Source organism: Myxocyprinus asiaticus, chromosome 15 (genome assembly GCF_019703515.2).
Source record: "Myxocyprinus asiaticus isolate MX2 ecotype Aquarium Trade chromosome 15, UBuf_Myxa_2, whole genome shotgun sequence".
Classification (NCBI taxonomy): domain Eukaryota; kingdom Metazoa; phylum Chordata; class Actinopteri; order Cypriniformes; family Catostomidae; genus Myxocyprinus; species Myxocyprinus asiaticus.
In genome coordinates, this window is record NC_059358.1 from 17,359,808 (window position 1) to 17,378,563 (window position 18,756).

General features: G+C 39.1%; 1 protein-coding gene across 3 annotated transcripts in view; it reads left to right on the top strand.

Moving 5' to 3' along the window:
• Positions 1–18,756, top strand: part of LOC127453292 (clathrin coat assembly protein AP180-like) — an 89,043-nt gene that overhangs the window by 58,329 nt on the left and 11,958 nt on the right. For 2 of the 3 annotated variants that reach the window (XM_051719565.1, XM_051719566.1), the window contains 5 exons: positions 2,119–2,199; positions 2,410–2,478; positions 8,409–8,507; positions 9,182–9,253; positions 11,266–11,448. In XM_051719565.1, coding sequence (XP_051575525.1) covers positions 2,119–2,199; positions 2,410–2,478; positions 8,409–8,507; positions 9,182–9,253; positions 11,266–11,448 — 504 coding nt within the window. The remainder of the gene's footprint in view (positions 1–2,118; positions 2,200–2,409; positions 2,479–8,408; positions 8,508–9,181; positions 9,254–11,265; positions 11,449–18,756) is intronic. The other variant, XM_051719567.1, reaches the window with a different exon arrangement.

Here is an 18,756-nt window from a genome sequence, read left to right on the forward strand (position 1 = left end):
ATTAATAAGTCAGTTACGTTTGTATGTATATCTGTGTTTTTATGAAATCTGAAGGGCGCATGCCCACTAATGAGTCATTGTACGGGAGAAATGCATTGTGCTGACAGTGTATGACATTACTTTAAACTTGTTGATCAGAAACACAACAAATTTTCTGTGAAAAGTGTTTGTAGGGGTTATAGAAAGTAACTTAAAATGTATGTTAATTAGTAATGTGATAACTTTCTCCACAAAGTAATGAGTGTGGTAATCTGATCCCAATTTTAGGGCTGTAATAAGTAATCTGTTATGGATTACTGTATTTGAGCAATTTACCCAACACTGGTAATAATACTATAAAAATGACTACACAAGATTGACCTTTGCACAAAACAAATAAAAAAAATAAAAGAATTATATATATATATATATATATATATATATATATATATATATATATATATATATATATATATATACACTATATTGCCAAAAGTATTCGCTCATCTGCCTTTAGATGCATATGAACTTAAGTGACATCCCATTCTTAATCCATAGGGTTTAATATGACGTCGGCCCACCCTTTGCAGCTATAACAGCTTCAACTCTTCTGGGAAGGCTTTCCACAAGGTTTAGAAGTGTGTTTATGGGAATTTTTGACCATTCTTCCAGAAGCGGATTTGTGAGGTCAGACACTGATGTTGGACGAGAAGGCCTGGCTCGCAGTCTTCGCTCTAATTCATCCCAAAGGTGCTCTATCGGGTTGAGGTCAGGACTCTGTGCAGGCCAGTCAAGTTCTTCCACACCAAACTCGCTCATCCATGTCTTTATGGACCTTGCTTTGTGCACTTGTGGGCAGTCATGTTGGAACAGGAAGGGGCCATCCCCAAACTGTTCCCACAAGTTTGGAGCATGGAATTGTCCAAAATCTCTTGGTATGCTGAAGCATTCAGATTTCCTTTCACTGGAACTAAGAGGCCAAGCCCAGCTCCTGAAAAACAACCCCACACCATAATCCCCCCTCCACCAAACTTCACAGTTGGCACAATGCAGTCAGACAAGTACCGTTCTCCTGGCAACCGCCAAACCCAGACTCGTCCATCAGATTGCCAGATGGAGAAGCGTGATTCGTCACTCCAGAGAACGCGTCTCCACTGCTCTAGAGTCCAGTGGCGGCGTGCTTTACACCACTGCATCCGATGCTTTGCATTGCACTTGGTGATGTATGGCTTGGATGCAGCTGCTCGGCCATGGAAACCCATTCCATGAAGCTCTCTACGCACTGTTCTTCAGCTAATCTGAAGGCCACATGAACTTTGGAGGTCTGTAGCGATTGACTCTGCAGAAAGTTGGCGACCTCTGCGCACTATGCGCCTCAGCATCCGCTGACCCCGCTCTGTCATTTTACGTGGCCTACCACTTCGTGGCTGAGTTGCTGTCATTCCCAATCGCTTCCACTTTGTTATAGTACCACTGACAGTTGACTGTGGAATATTTAGTAGCGAGGAAATTTCACGACTGGACTTGTTGCACTGGTGGCATCCTATCACAGTACCACGCTGGAATTCACTGAGCTCCTGAGAGCGGCCCATTCTTTCACAAATGTTTGTAGAAGTAGTCTGCATGCCTAGGTGCTTCATTTTATACACCTGTGGCCATGGAAGTGATTAGAACACCTGAATTCAATTATCTGGATGGGTGAGTGAATACTTTTGGCAATATAGTGTATATATATATATATAAATATAAAAATTGTTATGTGTTTTAAATTGTGACAGATTAAGAAGGGTGGTCAATGTTCCTGATTCACAATTGACCTCTAATATTGCACTGCAATGAGTCAAAATCCAGGATTTGCAGTGACCACATGTCCTGCAATCATTCTCTGGCTTTTTTGACCAGGATCTGAATGCTACAGTATCTTTGAAGTGTTGCATTCTTGATTACTGCTCTTGGTTAAGCATTTGCACATCTTTCATGTTGATTTCTCTCCTCCTCAAAGTGATAATGGAAAGTAGTACACAAAACAAATGTTTTCTCTGCTAAATAATGCCACCCCCCCCCCCCCCCCCCCCAGATGTACCCATCATGTAATACACTGACTGGAACCATAATGCATATGTATGTCCTTATTTGTAGATATGTTTGATTCTATGCCTGAGCAAAGCTCCTCCACAGAGCCCAAAGCAACCACTCCTAGCGTAGACCTTTTTGGTGCAGGTACAGGAGTTGATTCCCTTAGTTTTGTTGAATGTCTCGTCTCTTCAAGTTTTCATCTGTTTTTTTGCCCTACTCCGTCTTGGTTTGTCCTCATAGTGGAACGTGGACTTGTGCATGTCTGTGCCCTCAAAAGCACGACTCTGTGTCCTTTCTGTGCTTATACAGCCTATTAATTTATCTTCCTTTTCCTTCTTTGAAATGGTCATGAAGATCTTCCTGCTGTCTCTTGTGGACCCTCACCTTTTCCCGAGGCCAGTGTGACTGGTGACCTCTTGTCTGGTGAGTGTCGGATCCAAGCATTATTTTTTAAGTCTTTTTGTCAAGCTTCGTTTTCTGAAATGTGCTTATAGTCATTTTTTTTTTTTTTCAAGTCAAGACATTTTTATTTGTATAGCACCTTTCACAACACACATCGTTTCAAAGCAGCTTTACAGAAAATCATACATTAACAGAAAATGAAACTGTAATATCTATAATATCTTAGAGTCATCATTGTGTAGTTTGATAAAATACGATTGTGAATTAATAAGTAATTAAATAATAATTGTATTTAGAAACTCAGTGAGCAGGCCGAAGGCAACTGTGGCAAGGAACACAAAGCTCCATAAGATGTTGGTTAATGGAGAAAAATAACCTAGGGAGAAACCAGGCTCTTTGTGGGGCCAGTTCCCCTCTGGCTAACATCATGAATATAATGCCAATATTACTTAATTATGTATAGTGCAAGTCATGGTTTAAAATTATTAAACTAAGTAAGTGTTAAGGGTCAGTGTTTAAACAAAGATTTTTTAAGAACTGTAAGATTAATGACTAATGTTTTCGAAGTTCATCCTGGATTAACTGCAAAAGTTCATATAGATGCATTGTCCTTTGTTTGTTGGCTGATGAAGGGTTTTGTTGGCAATTAATTGATATTCTATATATAAGAGTGTAGTCCATCATTAGATTGAGGTGATGCAGGCAGAGATCAGTGAGGTGCATCGCAGTTAAACCAGCCAGTAATTTCGGTGAGGTCTATCCTAAGTCCAAGGTTCAGGCAATGGCATATGATGTACCCCTTGTCTTATGGATGGAGTTGGCATCAGTTCATCCTCTGAAGTCCATCGTAATAGACTGAAGTGATGTTTGGCTGGCACCGGCTGCATTTAGTCTTCATCACTCAGAGACATGTAGCAGTGGAGTCCAACACGAAGCAGGAATGGAGCTGGATCTGGCCGGTTCTGGTGACCTCAGGATAGGAGTCCCGAGGTTGAGAGAGGGATACAAATAGAATAATATTAGCATAGATGCCATTCAATCTGTTGCAGAGTTATAGATCATAATCAATGTTTCTGGTTCTGGCAGACCTAACTAAAGCAGCCTAATTGTGAGTTGAAGGATAAATTAGGTGTATGCCTGGCTAAATAGATAAGTCTTTAGTCTTTCTACTTTGAGTGAGTGTGTCTGCATCTTGAAAAGTTGTTAGGGAGACTGTTCCATAGTTTAGGAGCCAAATATGAAAAGGATCTACCTCCTTTTGTGGATTTTGATATTCTATGAACTATTAACAGGCCAGAATTTTGCGATCATAATGAACGTGATGGAATATAGCGTGGTAGAAGGTCACTTAAGTACTGCAGAGCTAGACCATTCAAAGCTTTGTACGTAGTTAACAGAATTTTTAAATTAATACGAAATTTAACAGGTAGCCAATGTAACGACGATAAAATGGGGCTAATATGATCATATTTCTTGGTTCTAGTCAGCACTCTGGCTGCTGCATTTTGAACCAGTTGAAGTTTATTTATTGATCTTGCTGGACATCCTCGCAGTAATGCATTACAATAATCTAGTCTTGAGGTCACGAACGCATGAATTCGTTTTTCGGCATTAGCAACAGAGAGCATGTGTCATAATTTAGCAATATTTCTTAGGTGGAAGAATGCTGTCCTACAAACATTGGTAATTTGATTTTCAAAGGACAGATTGGTATCAATTAGAACACCTATGTTCTTCGCTGTTGAAGACGATGTAACAGTACATCCATCGAGAATCAATTTATATTTTAGCGGCTTAATTTTAGAGGTTTTTGGTCCAATAATTAGTACCTCTATTTTGTCGGAATTGAGTAGAAAGAAATTTCTGGCCATCCAATCTTTGATTTCATTGATACACTCTGATAATGTAGAGAATTGTGAAATTGCATCAGGTTTTGAAGAAATATAAAGTTGGGTATCTTCGGCATAACAGTGGAAACGATTCCTGATAATAACTCCTATGGGAAGCATATGCAAGGAGAAAAGCAAGTTTTAAAACTGATCCCTGTGGCACTCCATACTTAACTTTTGTTTGGTTTGACAATTCCACATTTACATAGACAAAGTGGTAACGGTCTGCTAAATAGGACCTAAACCATGCTAATGCAAGTCCACAAATGCCAACATAATTCTCTAGCCTATTCAAGAGAATGTCATGATCTATCGTGTCGAAGGCAGCACTAAGATCTAAAAGCACTAGAAGTGAAATGCAGCCGTGATCAGATGATAAGAGCAAGTCTCTGATAAGTGCAGTCTCTGTATTGTGATGGGACCTAAATCCTGACTGAAATTGTTCATATATACTATTTCTCTGTAGAAATTAAGATAGTTAGGAGGATGCTGCCTTTTCTAGTATTTTTGACATAAACGGGAGATTTGAAATCGGTCTATAACTAGCCAGTTCTCCAGGATCAAGTTGTATCAGGATCGGTTTGATAACTGCCATTTTAAAGTTTCTTGGGACATGTCCTAAGGATAGTGAGGAGTTAATAATATTAAGAAGAGGTTCTGAGATTACAGGGAATACCTCTTTTCAGAGCTTAGTTTTTATTGGATCTACATACATGTTGTGGCTTTTGATGTTTCGATAATTTTTATTAGCTCTTCATGACCTATGACAGCAGTGGATTGAAGTTGCACATGATGAAAATTATGAGACACTGTTTTCTGAGGTACTGTGACAGATGATTGCATAATTCCAATTTTATTTCAATTTTATCAGTAAAGAAATTCATGAAGTCATTACTATTGTGCTGCAACGGAATATCTTGTTCAGTTGAGGCTTTATTTCTAACCAATTTAGCCACAGTACTAATTAAACACCTAGGATTGTTGTGGTTATTTTCTATGAGTTTGCTAAAATATGCTGACCTGGCAGCTTTTAGTGCCTGTCTGTAGCTACAGACACTGTCCTTCCATGCATTTTCCATTTTCCGAGCTGCTCTCTTGAGAGCATGAGTGTGATCATTGTACCATGGTGCGGGGCTTTTTCTGTAATTTTCTTTAATCGAAGGGGGCGACACTATCAAGAGTGCTAGAGAAGACTGTATTTATATTTTCTGTTATTTCATCAAGTTCTTCTAGACTTTGGGGCTTATTGAGTGTATGAGATAGATCTGGAAGATTATTAGTGAAGCTGTCTTTAGTGGTTGAAAAAATTGTTCTACCTGAACGATAGCATGGTGTAGATTGAGTAACATTAGCTGATAGCAGCATACAAGAGACGAGGTAATAATCTGAGATGTCATCGCTCTGCGGAAGAATTTCTATAGTATCAACTTCAACTCCATATGACAGAATTAAATCTAGCGTATGATTATGGCGATGAGTTGGTCCTGTCGCATTTTTTCTGACTCCAAGAGAGTTGAGAATATCAATAAATGCTAATCCCAATGTGTTATTTTCATTATCTATGTGAATGTTGAAGTCACCAACAATTAAAGCTTTATCTACAGTAACTACAAGATCTGATAAAAAATTTTAGCAAATTCACCAAGGAAATCAGAATAAGGTGATCTATATACTAAAGCAAGGGCAAAAGACGACAGAGTTTTTTTTATTTAAATCTGACGGTGTCACATTAAGAATTATTAGTTCAAAAGACTTAAACTTATACCCTGTCCTCTGAGTAACACCAGAAACGTCACTGTAAATTGTAGCAACTCCTCCTCTTCGACCCTTCAGACGAGGTTATGTTTATAACAATAACCTGGGGGAGTAGATTCATTTAAACTAATATATTCATAATAAGCCAGGTTTCGGTCAAAAAGAGTGCATCCAAACTATGATCTGTAATAATTTCATTTACAGTTAGTGCTTTGGTAGAAAGAGACCTAATGTTTAGTAGCCCTACCTTCATATGATGTTTATCTTAAAAAAAAAAACAAGTTTGACCTTAATAAAAAAATTTCTAAATGATTTAGTGAGAGTTTTGTGTTTGGTAGTTCGGGGAACAGACACAGTCTCTATGAGATATCTAGGTGATACAGTCTCTATGTGTTGTAGTTTATGTGACCTGTGTGACGTCTCAAGGCAGCTAGCAGACGTTCAGATTAACCAGTTTGTCTGCTTCCTGACCTGGGTCCCAGTTAGTCAGATACTATCATTATTAAGAATATGAGCCAAATTACTAGAGAGGAGAGCGGCACCTTTCCTGGAGGGATGGAGTCCGTCTCTCTTTAATAGGTCAGGTCTACCCCAAAAACTCTTCCAATTGTCTATAAATCCTATGCTATTCTCTGGACACCACTCAGACATCCAGCCATTCAGTGACACTAATCTACTATAAACCTTGTCACCACGATGAGCAGGGAGGGGGCCAGAGCATATTACAGCCTCTGACATCGTTTTTGCAAGTTCACACACCTCTTTAAAATTATCTCTAGTGATCTCATCATTAGTGCCGACATGAATAACAATTTTAGAAAATCTACGTTTAGCATTAGCCAGCACTTGTAAATTTGATCTGATATCAGACAGTCGAGCCCCGGAAATGCATTTAACAATAGTGGCTGTAGTCTCTATTTCCACGTTCCTTACAATAGAATCACCAATTATTAGGGCTCTTTCAACATGATTCTCAGTGGGTGCATCACTGATTGGGGAGAATCGATTGGAAACCCTAACAGGAATGGGAGAGTGGTGTCGATTTGCTGAGCGAGTTTGCCGCCAAGACGCCACCCAAACGCTCTGCTGCGTGGGCTCTAGAGCCGGAACCAAAGTGTGTGTGTTGCTTGTTGTACTACCCGCATCCGAAACGGTATCTACCGGCTTCTCTTTCTCACTGACCTACACTAGCATTCGGATGCTTGTCTCTAACTCATTAACCTTCTCCATCAGCCTGACTAATTCCTTAAATTTATCACATGTGAATCCCTCACTGCTGATGGAAGAAGCTATAGTAAACATGTGACATGCAATGCAAGAAGAAATAACGTGCGGATGCCATGACTTACCGCAATTGTTTGTTGTTGTTGTTGGTTGTGCCTGAGCGGTGAGGGTTTGAGATCGATGTGAATCCCTCACGCAATTGTTTGTTTTTATGGTTGTTCTTGATAAGCGGTGCTTTGAGATCGATGCAATAATCCGTGTAACACAGAGGAGAAAAACGGGCGCGCACTGTAAAATGCACGCAGTTTAATCACAATAAGAGAATGCAGGGGGGAACCTGATGCACGCTGAAAAATTGCAGATGTTAAGGATTAAAAACTGAAAACAGATAGATAAGCGATTCTAAAAAAGCTAGCAGGCTACAAACACAGACTCGAGCTAGGCGCCAGCAGCAACAGGTAAAATACACATAGATGAAACTGTAGAAAAGCGGAAAAACCCGAAACAAGAGGTAAAATGACAAAGGATAAAATGATGAACATTTGAGAATAAGAATAAGCAATGTTAAGCAGGCTAGCAGGCTACAAACACTCGTGCAGCATACCGTCAGCAACAGGAATAGTGTGCTTGTGCTGTCTATGTTTAAAATAAATGAGATAATTAATTAGATAATTGTGTAGATTTAGCTTTGTTTAACCTAAAAATACAAAACAAAACTGTCTTAAAATAAAAATAATAGGGATTTGGAACTAACTAATAACTAATTCTTGTAAAGAAGCTGTGCAACTCCACTCTTGTCAATATGCATTCAACCAAAACAGAATGCTGAACTGCCAGTATTCTTAAAGAGACAGTACTGTTTACAATGCAAATACTTGTACACATCTTTGGTTTTATGTCAGTGAAGATGTAACTGAGCCTTACTGATGGTGATGATTTTATTTTATTTTTATTTTTCTCCACTGCACTGCTACTTCTACTGTACTTTACAGTTACTTACCAAACTACTAGTATTAGGCACATTATATTTAGAAAACCATGGCAAGAAAATAGTGTCAAAATCTCTCTGTTCCTCTTTCTCAGATGCATTTGTGGCTCCAGCTATTGCTCCAGTGGCTGCTACACCTGCTGCTCCTGTCTCCCCTCCTAAACCCGAACCTGGACTTGTGCTAGATCTTCTTGGTGTGTCCCTTAAACTCCCTCATACAATAGCACCCAACCAGAAGACCAGAGGATGTTTAATGCAGAATGCTTAATCCAGTCCAATACGATGAACTATGATTTGCAAAAGGGCTTGCTTTTTGCTTCTGATGGAATAACATTTCTTATAACATTTGAAAATGAGCTTTTTCCAATTGATTTTCTTCGTTTAGACATTTAAGTTTAAGAATGTTAATTGTAAGTATGCAGCAGCTAAGATTCATAATGCCCAGTGACTCATAATTCAACTACTTGACAGCCTTTTAGTTATAGAGCATAGTTTCTGGAAATTGAACCTTTGTTGGTGTCTGTTAATTAATTTGTAACTGTTAAATGAGCCGATGATTAAGTTGTAAAGACAGATATTTGTTAGATGTACAGTATGTTTTTGACTTTGGTGTTTTTGTATGCTGTGCTGTCGTGTGTACATGACTGTGTGTGTGGGAGTACACACAGAATGTGTGTTTGCATGTCTATGTGTCAGTGTTTATTATGGTTTGAATCAGTGTGTGTGTTTGTTTGAGTGGCAGTGTGATGCCTGGTGGATCATCTCTCCATCTGCCCCTCTCTCAGTGTGTGTGTGCAGCTTTAAGGCTTAACTAATGCTTCTCCTCCTCCATGCTGCACTATGGGACGGCTGTCTCTGTCTTGGGCAGACACATTTGGGGACACCACTGGGGATACCCAGTCCGCTGCTCCTGGAGCACCATCGTGTGACCTACTTGGGGGTATGTGTCATAAATCCTGATTAGGAAAACTCTCATTTTGTGCTGATCAGGAAAAAGAAAAGTTTAAATATATGTTTAATAAAATGGCAACACTTTTAACAAGGTTGTATTTGTTAGCATTAATACATGCATTAGGTATCATGAACTAACAATGAACAATGATTTTTTTAGCAGCATTAATTCATCTTGGTTAATATTAATTTCTTAAAATAGTATTGTTAATTGTTTGTTCATGCTAGTTCATGATGTAATGTAATGTTAACATAAAACATTTAAAATTTGTGATGTAAAAAATGTATTAGTATATATAGACACATGAACCAGGATTAATAAATGCTATTAAAGTATCGTGCATTGTTACTGTGTTAACTAATGTTAACGAATACAACCTTATTGTAAAGTGTTACAAAAAGCTTAAGTGTCGCAGAACAGACGTGTTCTTGTGATTGCCACGGGTGTCATGCAGTTTTGTGTCTCCCAATGAAATTCTGTTCCCTTTGGGTGGTTTTTTGTAATGCCTGTTCAGAAGTGTCTGTTACTAATTATTGTTGTAGCTGATCATGTAATTACAGTCATTAAATACAGTGTTACCATATCTATTCACTATATAGCATGTAATTCAAGATTTTGATATAATAACGTGAAGTATTTGCGCCGAATATGTAAGCTTAGAAGGATAATGTATTGGCTTGCTAACCATAGGGAATGCATGAATGATAGCTAAGCACACAGGCTAATCAGTTGCATGCACACTGAAAACACAAAAGCTGTGTCCCAAATGATGCACACTATGCTCTTACAATATACACTATGCACGCATCCAATATGTTGGCGCTAGCTTATCGAGTTAGACAACCTCAGTTTAACACTTATCTCAACACTTCCCTGAAAACCCTAACCCTATCACCCAGATTTCTATTTAATGTGTGTGTTTACATCTGGAAAACATATTTTTTATGTTGTTTGCTCATCTGCAATACATCTATAAGACATATGTCCATAAGTTTGTCCTGGATATCAATAAGACATTCAGCAGATGTCTTTGAGACGTTTATGATTTAAAATGCTTGTAAATCTGATCTCTTTAAAATGTTTAGCAGATGTTAATTAGACTGTGATGCTTTCCAGATGAAAAGACCTAAAACAAACATCTTGGAGATGTACAGTACTTGTGTAATATGGCTTATCACGTATCTCAAACAAGCTACATATTCACACCGTGGGGTGATGGTAAATCAATCAACTTTCATTTGTATGGTGCTGTCTTCACTGAAGTTTTGCTAGTGGCCACATTCTCCGTTATTTACAACTGTTTTGTCAGACCAGCAACACAGCCAGGTAATTCTGCCCCTTCCACTATGTATGGCAAGCTGTGAGTACTAAGTACATGAAGTATTAAACATTCCACACTCTGTTTTGAAGGTTGAAGAAGTGCATCATCCGGGTACTCTTAGTACACTTCTTTTTGTTGCATTTTTAGTGTCAACATACTGCTCGCACTACTTACACTTTAAAATGGCTGTAGAATAGTGTAGAAGTGTGCGGTTTGGGACACACCTTAAAAGATATGTTAATTTGTCCATTGGTTATATCATGTGTATATGTCATATATAGCTTACATGACATTAAAGGTGCTGTAAGCGATTTTAACGTTCTGGAATGTTCACGAGACTTTCCCCTCTTTCCAAAACCCCACCCTCCAAAAATAACATTGAGACCGAAACCGAGTAGAAACCGAGTATTTGATAGCCATTGTGTTCCCATGGCTATCAAATACAACAGTAGCACAATAGCACCCTCAACTGACAAATATTATGAATCAGAAAATGACATGAAGCCTCAATGATCCGCTTCAACTGCAACCCTATGAGAATGCACAAAATGATTGACAGGCAGAAAGCATCAGAGATCGCGGCCCGCGGACACAATTTTAAATTTAATTACATTTAATTTAATTGTTACAGCTTCATGATGGTGTATTGAGATTTTTCTGCATATCTTCACGTTTGCAGGGTTGATTTCACCAGTTGCCCCCACGGTTACACCAACTCCAGCACCAGTGCCAGCTTCAGCCCCTGCTGACCTGCTGGATTCAGATTTTGATGCCTTCGGCTCTACACTGGTATCTGCAACACCAGCAGCATCAGACAGTGCCCCTGCCACTGCGGCACCCTCTGGTGGCTTTGATGCTTCAGGTGAGATGAGCATTGATGTACATTTACATTGCCCAAATGTTTTATACTGTACTGTCAAATGTTAAACATGAAAACTGTTTATAGTTTTGCTGAGGAAGTGAGTAAAGCTAATATCCACTGTTGAACACAGCGTGGCATCTTTCAAGCTTGCCTGCTTCTCAGCACACTATTCGTCTACTGCATGAGCTCTTCTGTATTTGCTGATCAACTTATATAATACAGAGAGGATGTGGTGTTACTGAAGGCATCTTATAAAATGCATTCCCCCTATCCTCTTTTTTTCTGTTAATTTTGTGTTCTGTCCATCCTTGCTCTGAATTACTGCTGTGACAGCATTACTGTTGATCTCATACTGTAATGCTTATTTGGCTTTTTTTTCAACTTTATCACCTGTTCTGTTCTTCTGTCCTGTCTTTCCTGGTATTTCGCTATCTCTGTGCTTCCCTTCTGATATCTCTCTCCTTGCACACTGCTCTGGCTCATTGCTTGCTTCCGCTGTGCGAATGGTGAGTTGGCGAGAGAACTCAAGGCAGGGCTTTGCGGCATGTATTATTTTACCTAATTACGCCACAGGGTTTGGGAAGTGTGGATGTTTCCTTCTTTGCCCTCTACCCTCTTTGCTCTCTGTCCTGCTTGCACACATTAAAGATCTTGTGCATTAATACATTAAAATAATTTGCCTGCCTCAGTATTTGTTGGTATCGGCTGAAGTAGGTTTTTTTAAATTTCTTTTTTTAATGCTTGTATTTATGAAGTATTAAATATTCATTAGTTCTTGCCTCCATGTGGACTTTGCTGTTGAACTTGAGAAATTAGGAATTAGAAGTTTGTTTGGGAACAAACCAGCAGTGTAGTCTAGGGCATACACAGGCATACGCCGTATGCCCACCTATCTTTCTTAAGATTTTACGTATGCCCACCTAAAATAAGTGGTGACAAGTATGGCCGCCAGAACAACGAGTAGGCTTTTGACCCGGAACTTTTTCAATGTACTAACACGATGCCGCAGCACCGTTGAGTGAATTTATTTATTTAATTTTTTTAATTGTACAAAGATTCTCTCTAAATGCGCACAGAGCTGCGGGAGGCGGGAGCGTAACTAGTGGCAGGGACAAAACAGACAGTCCGACTAAGCTGATCCACCAATCAGAACGTTCATTTGAGACGCAATTTGATATTTGCTAACCAATCAAATTTTCCATTTCAGTAAGGGGCGGGACATTTGCATGCTGATGCACAAGCATCCCTGGAGTAACCATAATTTGTGCTGTAAATTTATTTCCCTGCTAAACGTAAATACATACACTACCATTCAACAGTTTGTGGTCACTTGCCTGAAATGTTTCTCATGATCTTAAAAACCTTTTGATCTGAAGGCGTATGCTTAAATGTTTGAAATTTGTTTTGTAGACAAAAATATAATTGTGCCACCATATTAATTTATTTAATTACAAAACTAAAATTTTATTTAAAAAAAACATTTTTTAAATGGATGACTTGGACCGAATAATTAAGAAAAGCAGCCACTAAGTGCCCAGCATATAGATGGGAACTCCTTTAATACTGTTTAAAAAGCATCCCAGGGTGATACCTCAAGAAGTTGGTTGAGAAAATGCCAAGAGTACATTTCTGCAAAATCTAGGCAAAGTGTGGCCACTTTGAAGATGCTAAAATATAACATAGTTTTGATTTATTTTGGATTTTTTTAGTCACAACATAATTACCATATTTCCGTTTCTATTATTCCATAGTTGTGATGACTTTACTATTATTCTAAAATGTGAAATAAAGAATGAGGAAGTGACCCTAAACTTTTGAACGGTAGTATATATATATATATATATATATATATATATATATATATATATATATATATATATAATTTAACTTATGCATTTAAACTTTGTGAAAATACTGCATGTATTGCAGTCATGCTAGTTTATGATGCTCTTCGCTGATGCTGGACAACTGTGTCCCATAATTATAAATGTCTTTTTTCATTTCAATTTATATTTCTAAGTAGGAAAAAAAATTCACTATACACAGAAAAACACATTATAGTACACAAATAAAACAAATAACCATTAATTCTTATGAAGGCTATATATAGTAATACAAGATAACTTGTTCATTACTACATTCATATAGCAATACAATGCTTAATAGTTTATTGCATATTAAGATAGGCTATGTAGGCTATTAGTTTATGAATTAGAGTACTTCCAAAGTATTAACAAGTTTCATAGTAGCATAATGAAAGGAACATTAATGACACCTATTATTTAATACATATTTAACATCATGGTTCTTAGTAGTGTACTGTACACCATGCCAGCAAGAAACTTACCCTGATACATTTAATAAGTTCATGTGGGACTATAATTTCAACAGACTTTTTTTTTTGTTTTTTTTTGGAAAAAATATATTTCTTACACATTTTACAAATGTAATATATATAAATGTATATATATTCATTTTAGAGACCGGGTGCATGTGGGGTCCTACATAAATTTACAGTATGACCACCTCTTCAGACACTACTACACCACTGGAAAAAACCTATCCAGCATAGTTTTTCATAACAATGTTCAAAAACCATAAACCAGGGGCATCCATTTATTATGTTGGCATTAAATAATATTCATAATAGTCTAATTTTAGCCAAACTATTTAATTTGTTGTTGCATGATATAGTTCCCAACTTATTATCTTCTTATCAGTGTTGCTTGATTAATATTCTCTAATTAACAATTACTGTATGTATATGTACAGTTGAAGTCAGAAGTTTACATACACCTTAGCCAAATACATTTAAACTCAGTTTTCGACAAGTCCTGACATTTAATTGTAGAAAACATTGCCTATTCTAGGTCAGTTAGGATCACTAGTTTATTTTAAGAATGTGAAATATCAGGAAAATAGTAGAGAGAACTATTTATTTCAGCTTTTATTTCTTTCATCACATTCCCAGTGGTTAAGAAGTTTACATTCACTTTGTTAGTATTTGGTAGCATTGCCATTAAATTGTTTAACTTGGGTCAAATGTTTTGGGTATTGTTCCACAATAAGTTGCTGGAATTTTGGCCCATTCCTCCAGACAGAACTGGTGTAACTGAGTCAGGTTTTTAGGCCTCCTTGCTCGCACACGCTTTTTCAGTTCTGCCCTCGAATTTTCTGTCGGATTGAGGTCAGGGCTTTGTGATGGCCCTCCAATACCTTGACTTTGTTCTCCTTAAGCCATTTTGCCACAACTTTGGAGGTATGCTTGGGGTCACTGTCCATTTGGAAGACCTATTTGCAACTGAGCTTTAACTTCCTGGCTGATGTCTTGAGATGTTGCTTCAATATATCCACATCATTTTCCTTTCTCATGATGCCATCTATTTTGTGAAGTGCACCAGTCCCTCCTGCAGCAAAGCACCCCCACAACATGATGCTGCCACCCCCATGCTTCACGGTTGGGATGGTGTTCTTTGGCTTGCAAGCCTCACCATTTTTCCTCCAAACATAACAATGGTCATTATGGCCAAACAGTTCAATTTTTGTTTCATAAGACCAGAGGACATTTCTCCAAAAAGTAAGATCTTTGTCACCATGTGCACTTGCAAACTGTAGTCTGGCTTTGTTATGGCGGTTTTGGAGCAGTGGCTTCTTCCTGGCTGAGCAGCCTTTCAGGTTATGTTGATATAGGACTCGTTTTACTGTGGATATAGATACTTGTCTACCTGTTTCCTAGCATCTTCACTAGGTCCTTTGCTGTTGTTTTGGGATTGATTCTCTAGGAGACAGAATGTGTCTCCTTACTGAGCGGTATGATAGCTGCGTGGTCCCATGGTGTTTATACTCGCGTACTATTGTTTGTACAGATGAATGTGATACCTTCAGGTGTATGAAAATTGCTCCCAAGGATGATCCAGACTTGTGGAGGTCCACAGTTTCTTTTTTCTGAGGTCTTGGCTGATTTATTTTGATTTTCCCATGATGTCAAGCAAAGAGACACTGAGTTTGAAGGTAGGCCTTAAAATACATCCACAGGTACACCTCCAATTGACTCCAATTAGCCTGTCAGAAGCTAATTGGCTAATTGCCTAAAGGCTTGACATCATTTTCTGGTATTTTCCAAGCTGCATAAAGGCACAATTAACTTAGTGTATGTAAAGTTCTGACCCAGTAGAATTGTGATATAGTCAATTAAAAGTGAAACAATCTGTCTGTCAACAATTGTTGGAAAAATTACTCATGTCATGCACGAAGTAGATACACTATATTGCCAAAAGTATTCGCTCATCTGCCTTTAGACGCATATGAACTTAAGTGACATCCCATTCGTAATCCATAGGGTTTAATATGACGTCGGCCCACCCTTTGCAGCTATAACAGCTTCAACTCTTCTGGGAAGGCTTTCCACAAGGTTTAGGAGTGTGTTTATGGGAATTTTTGACCATTCTTCCAGAAGCGCATTTGTGAGGTCAGACACTGATGTTGGATGAGAAGGCCTGGCTCGCAGTCTTCGCTCTAATTCATCGCAAAGGTGCTCTATCGGGTTGAGGTCAGGTCTCTGTGCAGGCCAGTCAAGTTCTTCCACACCAAACTCGCTCATCCATGTCTTTATGGACCTTGCTTTGTGCACTGGTGCACAGTCATGTTGGAACAGGAAGGGGCCATTCCCAAACTGTTCCCACAAAGTTGGGAGCATGGAATTGTCCAAAATCTCTTGGTATGCTGAAGCATTCAGAGTTCCTTTCACTGGAACTAAGGGGCCAAGCCCAGCTCCTGAAAAACAACTCCACACCATAATCCTCCCTCCACCAAACTTCACAGTTGGCACAATGCAGTCAGACAAGTACCGTTCTCCTGGCAACCGCCAAACCCAGACTCGTCCATCAGATAGCCAGATGGAGAAGCGTGATTCGTCACTCCAGAGAACGCGTCTCCACTGCTCTAGAGTCCAGTGGCGGCGTGCTTTACACAACTGCATCCGACGCTTTGCATTGCACTTGGTGATGTATGGCTTGGATGCAGCTGCTCGGCCATGGAAACCCATTCCATGAAGCTCTCTACGCACTGTTCTTGAGCTAATCTGAAGGCTACATGAACTTTGGAGGTCTGTAGCGATTGACTCTGCAGAAAGTTGGCGACCTCTGCGCACTATGCGCCTCAGCATCCGCTGACCCCGCTCTGTCATTTTACGAGTTGCTGTCATTCCCAATCGCTTCCACTTTGTTATTATACCACTGACAGTTGACTGTGGAATATTTAGTAGCGAGGAAATTTCACGACTGGACTTGTTGCACAGGTGGCATCCTATCACAGTACCACGCTGGAATTCACTGAGCTCCTGAGAGCGGCCCATTCTTTCACAAATGTTTGTAGAAGCAGTCTGCATGCCTAGGTGCTTCATTTTATACACCTGTGGCCATGGAAGTGATTGGAACACCTGAATTCAATTATTTGGATGGGTGAGCGAATACTTTTGGCAATATAGTGTAGTTTGCTAATATGAAATCTGTGAAGTGGTTCAAAACTGAGTTTTAATGACTTACATTTACATTTTACATTTATTAATTTGGCAGACGCTTTTATCCAAAGCGACTTACAAAAGAGGAAAACATAAGTGAATCATCTTAAGGAGACAGTGGTATGAAAAGTGCCGTATTACAAAGTTTCACTAGCATCAGAATAGTATTCAAAACAGAATAAAGTGCAACAGGAATTTTTTTTTTTTTTTAAATGACTGGTTAAGTGCTCGTGGAAAAGATGTGTTTTTAGTCGTTTTTTGAAGAAAGAGAGTGAGTCAGCTTCACGGATGGAGTTGGGAAGGTCGTTCCACCGACGTGGTATGATGAAGCTGAAAGTCCGGGAAAGTGTTTTGGTGCCTCTTTGTGTTGGTACAATAAGGCGACGTTCCTTAGCCGACCGCAGGCTTCTAGTGGGTGCGTAGCTCTGCATAAATTATTTTAGGTAGGCTGGAGCAGACCCAGTGACTGTTCTGTATGCCAGCATCAGAGCCTTGAATTTGATACGTGCATCAATCGGCAGCCAGTGGAGAGAGACAAGGAGTGGTGTAACATGCACTCTCTTTGGTTCATTAAAGACCAGACGTGCTGCTGCATTCTGGATCATTTGCAGGGGTCTAATTGCACATGCAGGGAGGCCTGCAATGAGAGCATTACAGTAGTCCAGTCTAGTTATGATAAGTGACTGGACAAGCAGTTGTGTGGCATGCTCAGAGAGGAAGGGTCTTATCTTCCTGATATTGTAGAGTGTAAATCTACATGATCTTGCGGTCTTTGAGATGTGGTCTGTGAAATTTAGTCTGTTGTAGATGGTTACCGCTAGATTTCTGACCGATTTGGAAGGCGTTGCTGTAGTTGCACCCAGCTGCACGGTGATGTTGTGTTCAACAGCAGGGTTGGCTGGAAAGACAAGGAGTTCAGTCTTGGCTGGGTTGAGTTGCAGGTGGTGCTCCTTCATCCAGGCTGAGATGTCTGCCAGGCAGGCAGAAATTCGAGCAGTCACTGTGGTGTCGTTGGGCTGGAAAGACAAGTAGAGTTGCGTGTTATCAGCGTAGCAGTGGTAAGAGAAAGAGACTTCAACCTAAGTGTATGTAAACTTCTGACTTCATCTGTACTCTAGAGGCCACTGGTCAATTAAATTAGTAAATGTCATGTTCTACCTTTTGTTTTACCCCAATACTAGTTATTAAAGCAGCATGAAAGTTGTTTCTAGAGTTTAAAATCTCCAAATGAGTTTGTGTTGTGCATGCGCTATGCATGGGTATACCATAATTTAAAGAGTCAGTTCACCCAAAAATGATAATTCTCTCATCATTTACTCATCCTCATGCCATCCCAGGTGTGTATGACTTCTTTCTTCTGCTGAACACATTTGAAGAAAAATAGAAAAAATATTTCTGCTCAAAATGCACTTAAAATGCAAGTGGATGGTGATCCGACTTTTGAAGCTCCAAAAAGAACAGGCAGTCAGCATAAACATCACCCATACGACTCCAGCTGTTAAATTAATATCTTATAAAGTGAAATGATTGCTTTTGGTGCGAAAAAAATAAAATAAAATTAAAGTACTGTACTTTTTAACTATTACGCATTGCTTCTGGGTTAGCAGCAGTATGCACGTCTGATGTAATTGTGTTGGCATGAACTGACGTATGTGTGACACACCCTGAAGAGCAGCACTGTTTACTGTGGACTGAGGAGGAGGAGTGCTGTACAGAAGCTTAGTTGATTTTGGTTTAGATGTGCATTTGTATGTTTCTTATCTCACAATAGTGCATTTGTGTGCTTATCC